This window comes from Budorcas taxicolor, chromosome 5, assembly GCF_023091745.1.
Source record: "Budorcas taxicolor isolate Tak-1 chromosome 5, Takin1.1, whole genome shotgun sequence".
NCBI classification, from domain to species: domain Eukaryota; kingdom Metazoa; phylum Chordata; class Mammalia; order Artiodactyla; family Bovidae; genus Budorcas; species Budorcas taxicolor.
Genome location: NC_068914.1, coordinates 51,046,593 through 51,056,366, shown reverse-complemented (window position 1 = coordinate 51,056,366; position 9,774 = coordinate 51,046,593). Strand labels below are relative to the sequence as shown.

At 44.0% G+C, this 9,774-nt stretch overlaps 1 protein-coding gene across 1 annotated transcript in view; it reads left to right on the top strand.

The window, feature by feature from the left end:
- The first annotated feature begins 484 nt into the window (after nucleotides 1–484).
- OSBPL8 (oxysterol binding protein like 8) overlaps nucleotides 485–9,774 on the top strand; it is a 131,197-nt gene continuing 121,907 nt past the window's right edge. Inside the window, 1 exon segment of the mRNA XM_052640309.1 lies at nucleotides 485–552. Within this exon segment, the coding sequence (XP_052496269.1) occupies nucleotides 485–552 (68 nt within the window).

The window sequence follows — 9,774 nt, the reverse complement described above, 5'->3', positions numbered from 1 at the left end:
TCAGACATGCGGCCTGTCGGATCTTAGTTCCCCAGGGACAGAATCCAGCCCTCTGCAGTGAAAGCGCCGAATCCTAACCGCTGAACCAAAAGGGAATTCCCTGGATTATGCATTTTAATTAATTTATAGTGTAAAATAAAGTCTTAGGCCACAGTAGAAATATATGTGTATTTTTTTCTTCTTACTAAAATCACATTTCTCCTCTGAAAGATATTTCTTAGCTTAGCACTTGACACAACTTAGGATTTTAGAAACCAGGCAGGTGTTAATAACCTTCCCTTTTAAGTTGTTGTAGACTGTGATCCGGGGCCTTAGAAGAGTTTATCAGCACTCTGAGTGCATTCCTGTGTTTGTTTCATGAAGACTGCAGTGGGTCAGTCAGACAAATGGAAATGTCAGTCAGCTGCTTGAATAGATATTTTTAGATGTTTCTCCTCTTAGTACTAGTCATGCAGTTGACCACAGATCTTTCATTTGATAGTGGATGAGAAGATACGAAACAGGAGCTCCAGAGGAAGCACCTTGGGTAGTAAGATCCAAACTAAAATTGAGGTAGAGAGCACATTTCTGATTAAACACAATCTTTTCTTCTTATGACTCTGATAAAAATCTGATCTTGCATGATGTTCATATGATAGATCTGATTTAATGAAGTTAGGGCGCCTAGCCAGAAACAAACGGGTGAGTATAACGCTGTTGTATTTTTTCTTAAGATAGCATATATAGTGTTTTATAGTCTAGGTCTGACATTGATTTCACCTTTGTAAATGCATTTTAAACTATTTTGAAGTTAACTTTCATTTTGCTTTTATTATTCAGAGGTTGCCTGTTTTGCTTACAAGTGACTGAAATAGTACCTGTGTCTACCATTCAGGGTTCTTTGACTGCTTTAAGTAAACCACTAGAATGACCAGCTCATGCTCTGAAAGTAAAAGCTGAGAAACTGAGTTTAGAAAGAACGGACACTTGAGCCGCTCCAGAGGTCTAGAGAGCAGGGAGCAGTGGGCAGCCTTCGGAGCTCCCCTTGCGACAGTTCTTCTTTGTTCCCAGTCATGTGATCACTCTGCTCATGATTCAGGTTTTTCAGAGACTGAGGCAGATAGGGGCTTAGTGACCTGGCTTGGGTTTATTGCCTGCTGTTTGTTAGGAAGGGCAGGGCACCAGTTGTTCACTTTGGAGGAGGAGGGACCTTTTCCTCAAAGGAAGAGCTCAGTGTGTTATCACAGGAAGAGGAAGTAAATATGGACAGGTTAAAGGAAAAAAAACAACATTATTACAGCTTCTTAGTTGGTTTGGTTTGGTTTAGTTGCTAAGTCATGTCCAACTCTTGGGACCCCATGGACTGAAGCCTGCCAGGCTCCTCTGTCCGTGGGATTCTCCAGGCAAGAATACTGGAGTGGGTAGCCATTCCCTTCTCCAGGGGATCTTCCCAACCCAGGAATTGAACCTGGGTCTCCTGCACTGCAGGCAGGCTCTTTACTGACTGAGGCGCCAGGGAAGCTCTTGGTTGGTTTAGCCTTGCACTTTTAACTATTTCTTGGCTGAACTTGGGTTTGGACCTTTCAGCCTTTATAGATTTGCCATGACCATGAAATAGCACTTACTAAGACTGGTCTGTTTTGTACTTTAGTTGCTTTCCCCTGTCTTTAGGTCATACCCTTATTTGAATATGTGATTTAAACTATGGAGTCAGTTTGAAAAAAATCATTACATGCCTGCGCTGGGTCTTACTTGTGGCATGTGGGATCTGTTTTTAGGTGCAGGATGAGAACTCTTAGTTGAGGCATGTGAGAACTTGTTGCCTGACCAGGGATTGAACCCAGGACCCCTGTATTGAGAGCATGGGTTCTTAGCCACTTGGACCACCAGAGCAGTCCCTCAAGTCAATTACTTTTAAGAAATTTTTTTGTTTCCTTTTTTTTTGTTTGTTTGTTTCCTTTATTCATTAAATGAATTTTTTTTAAGTGTTAGCTGTGTGCCAGGTATTATCCGTGGTGCCAAGGTTTCAATAATATTAATTTTTGAGTTAATAAAAGTTAACATGCTCCCCTCTACCCCCAAGCTTTATTGAGCTATAACTGACATGTAATAAATGCTGTATAAGTTTAAGGTGTACAGTGTGGTCATTTGATACATGTATATGTTATGAAGTATTTATCACAGAAAGGTCAGTTAGCACACATCCCTGACCTCGCCTGACCGCCCTTTTGTCTCTGGTGGTATGGTAAGAACAGTAAAGCTCTGCTGTCATGACCACCTGCAGCTGTACAGTATAGCGTTGTTAGCTATAGTCACCATGCTGCCTACGATAAGTCCCAGAACTTACTCCTCAGTCCCAGAACTTACTCCTCGCATACCTGAAGTTTATACCCTCTCGTCAGCATCTCCCCATTTCTCCCCTGGCCACCTTCAGCCTCTGGCTACCGCCATTCTACTCTCTGTTCCTATGACTTCATTGTTTTTAGGTTCCACATATAAGTGAGATCATACAGGATTTGTGTTTTCTCATCTGACTTACTTTACTTGGCTCTCAGGGTCCATCCATGTTGTTATAAATGGCAGGATTTCCTTTTTTTTTTTTTAATGGACAAAATAATATTCCATTGTACATATATATTGGGTTGGCCAAAAGTTTCCTTCTGGTATTTTCATAAGATATTATGGAAAAACCTGAGCAAACCTTTTGGCCACGCCAATACTCTTTTTTTTTGGCCTGTGTGTGGGGTTTCTCTCTAGTGGTGGCACAGGGCCTCTCACTGTGGCGTGGAGGTCTCTCTTGTTTCAGAGCGAAAGCTTTAGAGCACACACCCTCGGTAGTTGTGGCACGCTAGCTTAGTTTCCCTGGGGATGTGCATTTCCTGACATGGCATCAAGCCGGCGTCCCTGCCCTGGAGTGCATGTTCTTACCCACTGGGCCAGGGCAGCCCCACGCCTTCCTCAGCCCTTCTTCTGTTGCTGGACTTCTAGGTTGTTAACATGTTTTATCTGTTGTGAATTATGCCACAAACGAACATGGGAGTGCAGGTATCTCTATAAACGGCACTATTTTTGTTCTTTTTTTAGGGTTGAGTAGCAGTAATATTCCAGTGTGTATTTGTGGGGGGGGGGGGGCACTCTTTCATTCCTTGTTATGGTTGAGTAATGTTGCATTGTATATATATTGCACATTTTCTTTATCCGTCTCTCTATTGATGGATGTCTCTCTATTTAGATTTCTTCCATGTCCTGGCTATTGTAAATAGTGCCGCAGTGAATATTGGGGTACATGTATCTTTCTGAATTAAGGTTTCCTTTGGGTATGTGCCCAGAAGTGGGATTGCTGGGTCATATGGTAGTTCTATTTTTAGTTTTTTGAGGAACCTCCGTACTGTTCATGACGACTGTACCCAGTTTGCATTCCCACCAACAGTGTAGGAGGGTTCCCTTTTTGGAAAAGATAATTTTGGTTTGAAATTTTGGGGTGACCTATTTAATGAACTTGATGTTCAAATCTCTTCCCGAAGTTTGGGAATTTTCTCAGCCATTATTTCTGTAAATAAACTCTCTATCCTTTTCTCTTTTCCTTCTGAGACTTCAGTAATAATGTAGTTTCTTTTGAAGGAATCTCATAAGACCTGTAGGCTTTCTTCATTAGTGGTGTTTTTTTCCGCTCTCCACTAGCTGACTAATTATCAGTGACCTGCCTGTGAGCTCATAGATTTTTCTGACTCTCAGCTGCGGTTGAAATTCTTCAGCTTAGTGATTATATTCATCTCCCAAATTCCTGTGGGTTTTTTTTATGTTTTCTCTGGTGAATTCACATCTTGGGATTTTTTTTCCCCCTAAGTTACTATATGTTATTTTTATCTATTTATTTTTGTTGAGGTATAGTTGATGTATAATATTCTATTTGTTTTAGATACACAACATACTGATTCGGTATTTCCACAGATTTTACTCCATTTAAAGCTACTACAAACGATGGCTGTATTCCCCTGTGCTCCACAGCATATCCCTGTTGCTTATTTGTTTTATTTACAGTAGTTTGTGTCTCTTAATCCCATGCCTGTATTTTGTCCCTCTTCTCACTGGTAGCCGTTAGTTGTCCTGTCTATATCTGAGTCTGTTTCTGTTTTGTAATTTGCATTCATTTGTGTTATTGTGTAGATTTCACATATAAAGTGGTAGAGTATTTGTCTGACTTCTTTCACTAAGCGTAATACCCTTCAGGTCAATCCACGTTGTTGCAAATGGCACAATTTCATTCTTTCTGTGGTTGAATAAATTCTCTGTTGTGTATGTATACCACATCCTCTTTATTCATCTGTTGATGGACACTTAGGTTGCTTCCATATTTTGGCTATAGTAAATAATGCTTCAGTGAATATGGGGCGGGGGCAGTGCGTGTATGTTTTCAAGTTAGCGTCTTTGTTTTCTTTGGCTAGTGCCCAGGAGTGGAATTGCTGGATCGTATGGCAGTTCTGTTTTTAGGTTTTTGAGGCTGTTTTCCATAGTGTTTTCCATAGTGTTTTCCATAGTGGCTGCACCAATTTACAATCCTATCAACGGTGTACTAGGGTTCCCTTTTCTCCGCATCCTTGCCCACATTTATTATTTGTAGACTTTAGATCATAGCCATTTGACAGGTGTGAGGTGATACCACATTGTGGTTTTGATTCACATTGCTCTGTGTGAGGACATTTTCATGTGTCGGTTGGCTATTCATATGTCTTCTTTGGAAAAACGTCTAGTTGGATCTCCTGCCCATTTTTTAAATTGGGTGGTTTGGGTTTTTTGTTTTGCTTTTGTTTTGGTATTGAATCTTCTCATCGTGTTCTTATGTTGTGTTCATGACATTGTTAACTTTTTAGTTGTGCCGTCCTGTAACACTCTGAGTATTTTTAGAACAATTGTTTTGTATTCTTTGTCAGACAATTCCTGCATGTCCATTTCTTTGGGGCCAGTTATTGTTGCTTAGCTGCTAAGTCGTATCCAACTCTTTGGGACCTCACGGACTGTAGCCCGCCAGGCTCCTCTGTCCATGGGATTTTTCAGGCAAGAATATTGAAGTAGGTTGCCATTTCCTTCTCCAGGGGATCTTCCTGACCTAGGGGCTGAACCCATGTCTCCGGCATTACAGGCAGATTCTTTACCACTGAGCCACCAGGGTTATTAGAGGTTTACTGTATTGCTTTGGTGGATTCACATTTCGCTTTTTCTTTATGATCCCTGTAGCCTTGGATACGGAGAATGCAATGGCAACCCACTCCAGTACTCTTGCCTGGAAAATCCCATGGACGGAGGAGCCTAGTAGGCTGCAGTCCGTGGGGTCACTGAGGGTCGGACATGACTGAGCGACTTCACTTTCGCTTTTCACTTTCATGCATTGGAGGAGGAAATGGCAACCCACTCCAGTGTTCTTGCCTGGAGAATCCCAGGGACGGGGGATCCTGGTGGGCTGCCATCTATGGGGTCGCAGAGTCGGACACGACTGAAGTGACTTAGCAGCAGTAGCAGCAGCATCCTTGGATAAGTATCTGTGTATTTGAAGAAGCAATTGCCTCCTCATGACTTGGTGGACTGACTTCAGCAAGGCAAGACTTTAACCTGTGGTTAGGGGTTTGCCGAAGTGTGGTGTGAACTCTGAGTCTAGTGGTCTGCGGCACCAAGTATGGGGGCGCTGGGCAGCACTGGGTGGCACTGGGTCCAGAGGAGACATGGTGGCTCCTTGGCTCAGGCTGCCGGGATCCGCAGCATTAACAACTGTGTGGTCCTTGGCTAGCACTGCAAAGATCTATCGGGGCTTCAAGGGCTTGGAGGTCCTCAGAAGTGCCCTCGGGCCAGGGGCAAGAGTCTAGGGCACACAGTGGTAGTGGCTCTAACTGGTGGTGTGCACGGGCTCAGCTGCGGGGTCAGCTAGCTACAGGTACCCTTATAGTGGCAGGTGAGGTTCCAGACACACATGTAGGCTGGATGCCAGGGTAGGCAGGAAGGGTTGGTGTCATCTGTGGGTGCACTGACACCCGGGGAGGTCGTGGCTGTCAGCAGACACTACCCTGACTAGAGTCTTGCTTCAGGTGGGGGACAGTCAAGGCCCCTGATGGGGCTGGGCCAGGATGTGCAGGCGCACGGCGGGCGGGGCCGGCTGCAGGTGAGCACGGTGCTGCAGGCCAGTGACAGGTCCACAGGCAGCTGCGGGGGCCCAGGTGTGGACATGACTTTCCGTGGCTGCGTGGCCTCCAGGCATGCGCGGGACAGTAGGAGCTGATGCCTGATGCCTGTGGCATGCAAGTGCACAGCTGGAGGTTCTTCCTGGAGCAGGCGTGTGGTGGCCGAGTCAGCCGTGGAAGTCCAGACAGCGTCTTGCAGTCGTGCAGCGAGAGGCCAGGACTGGTTGCTGGGGTGGTTCTGGGCTCTTGTGGAGGGCAGGGGAGGGGAAGGAGCAGGGAGGGACTCAGGCAGCTGTGAGCTGGTGAACTCAGACGCCTGTGGGACCAAAGCTGGTGAGGTCTGCGGGTGATTCGCGGCAGCTGTGCTGGCAGTTGGTTGTTTCCAGTTGAGAAAGCTGTAAAACTCAGGCCCTTTGAAGAGCAGCTGACACTGTGGTGACCTTGGTAACCCCGGCTGTTCTTCCTGGTTCCTAGCCATCTCTGCCTCAGCTTTGCTGGTCTTCAGGAGGGGCGAAATCGAAGTGGGGACCTTGTGCGTTGCCCAGAAACCCTGAGGAAGCCGGTTGCTCACTCTGATGCCCCTTTCCTGGCATGGGGAACTCTTTCTCTCTGGGGAAACTCCCCTTCGTGCTAAGCAGTGCTGGCTAGGGGATGGATGCTGAAAGCAGAATGAAGCTTTCTTCCCTCCCTTTTGATAGGGTTGTTCTCTCCCCTCACCCGTCATCCCCCACTTTTTTGTTCCACCGTGTTGCTGAAGTTTTTTACATGGACTTCATATCCTTCCCAGAGCTGTTGTTGCTCATGGATAGCTGTCTGATTGTTGTTCTCTGTGGGAGGATAGAGGCTGGGGGCTTCTGTGTTACCATTTTGACCCCTGAATCTTTTGGGGGGATGGTTGACTTCAAAGCAATCGACATGCAGTACTTAAGGGCTGACCTTGATGAGGTGTGATTGATATATGAAAAGACTCTTCAGCTACTCTCAGTGGACATGTGCAACAGTGCTCTTAGGACTGGCTTGCGAATCACTAATGATTGGATCTGTCACGAATAATAATACTTTTGTAGTACAAGGTGAAATGTTACAGGGCATTGTACTGGAGAAGAGAGGGATGAAAAGAATGTTGGGATACAGTTCCTTCTTGGTGTCTTACATTTCTGCATATCTTTCAAGTAAAGCACTGCCTGCCTTTTGTTCTGGACTATCTTTTCAAAGATTATTGTGTAATGAATAGCCTAGAAAGACAGAGATTTTTTTCCTCTGGAGCAAAGGATAGGCATGCTTACCACCCATTATGCAGCCCATAAGATATATGGGTTCACTAAGCTCAGAGTTCTTCTGTGTTGTAACCTGCTGCTTCTAAGGGCATCCATCTGGGCCCATTCACATTGCTCCTTTGGGACTTGGTGTGTGGATAACTAGGAAACATAGGGGAAACTCATTGTAAACACAGTAGGATTCTCTAAACTTATGAGTTTGCAAGTGTTTTAAAGTTTTGTTTCATGTTAGAGAGCTGACACTAGAAATCTCAAACAATGTGTTACAGTGTGGTTTAAGCACTGAAGATAGTGCTCAATTCTAATCTGTAGATCCACTCAGTGAAAATGCCTTTCCATTAAAGGATGGGTGCGGGGGGGTGGGGTGGGGTGGGGTGGTGCATGGAGTAAGAGAAGGAGAGAGAGGAGGGAATGTGTGTATTTCAGTTGTAATAAAATATTTAAGATAGATAAATATTGCTTTGATTACCTATTTGAATTGATATTTTCCCTCTCTAGGAGCTATTTGTACTGATCCTGCAGAAGAAAGATTTCAGGTGAATGTGAAAAAAGAAAACTGTAATGTGCTTTATTGATTTGTTATAGTTATTATAAGTTACCTCATGTTCTTTTTCCCCCTTAATATAGTATTCTGAAGGAAGGTCCTAGTATGGTCCTTAAAGTTGAGGTGCTACCTTACAACTTGTATTCTTTTACATTGGACTGATTATGTCAGCAGTAGTTAGACAAGCGGTACAGCTACTGGCTTTTAGATGGTAGGTATGTTAGAGTTTAAAGACATCTCAGTAATGGCCATTTTAACTTCATAATCTTATTTACAAGGAAACTGAGGTAGAGATACAAAATAGTTTGTCTAAAGGTCCACAACTTTTAGAGGTGTGTATGTGAAATAGGGTTTACTCATATTCCGCATATCTACAGAATGCTACATCCAGATAGGGAAAGTGCATGCCGTGACACTGGACATAGGGAAGAAATAGTTTGTGGCGATCTCTACCAGTATTTGGTATGGTGATGTGAGATGTGCCAGCACATCAATGAACGGTTTTGAATTTTAGGAAAGTATTAGTGTTTTTTAAAAAGTAAAACCTGTGACTCAAACCAGTAAATGTGTGGATTTTATCAGATAAGGTGAGTTAAAATTAAAATAAAGGCAAGTAAAAAAAATAAATAAAATAAAGGCAAGTAAAAAATTTAACTGTATACTAGTAGCACTAGTGCTCAAAATTCTCCAAGCCAGGCTTCAGCAATATGTGAGCCGTGAACTTCCAGATGTTCAAGCTGGTTTTAGAAAAGGCAGAGGAACCAGAGATCAAATTGCCAGCATCTGCTGGATCATGGAAAAAGCAAGAGAGTTCCAGAAAAACATCTATTTCTGCTTTATTGACTATGCCAAAGCCTTTGACTGTGTGGATCACAATAAAGTGTGGAAAATTCTGAAAGAGATGGGAATACCAGACCACCTGACCTGCCTCTTGAGAAACCTATATGCAGGTCAGGAAGCAACAGTTCGAACTGGACATGGAACAACAGACTGGTTCCAAATAGGAAAAGGAGTATGTCAAGGCTGTATATTGTCACCCTGCTTATTTAACTTCTCTGCAGAGTACATCATGAGAAACGCTGGGCTGGAAGAAGCACAAGCTGGAATCAAGATTGCCCAGAGAAATATCAATAACCCAGATATGCAGACAACACCACCCTTATGGCAGAAAGGGAAGAGGAACTAAAAAGCCTCTTGATGAAAGTGAAAGTGGAGAGTGAAAAAGTTGGCTTAAAGCTCAACATTCAGAAAACGAAGATGGCATCCAGTCCCATCACTTCATGGGAAATAGATGGGGAAACAGTGTCAGACTTTATTATTTTGGGCTCCAAAATCACTGCAGATGGTGAGTGCAGCCATGAAATTAAAAGACGCTTACTCCTTGGAAGGAAAGTTATGACCAACCTAGATAGCATATTCAAAAGCAGAGACATTACTTTGCCAACAAAGATCCGTCTAGTCAAGGCTACGGTTTTTTCCAGTGGTCACGTATGGATGTGAGAGTTGGACTGTGAAGAAAGCTGAGTGCCGAAGAATTGATGGTTTTGAACTGTGGTGTTGGAGAAGACTCTTGAGAGTCCCTTGGACTGCAAGGAGATCCAACCAGTCCATTCTGAAGGAGATCAGCCCTGGGATTTCTTTGGAGGGAATGATGCTAAAGCTGAAACTCCAGTACTTTGGCCACCTCATGCGAAGAGTTGACTCATTGGAAAAGACTCTGATGCTGGGAGGGATTGGGGGCAGGAGGAGAAGGGGACGACCAAGGATGAGATGGCTGGATGGCATCACGGACTCGATGAACCTG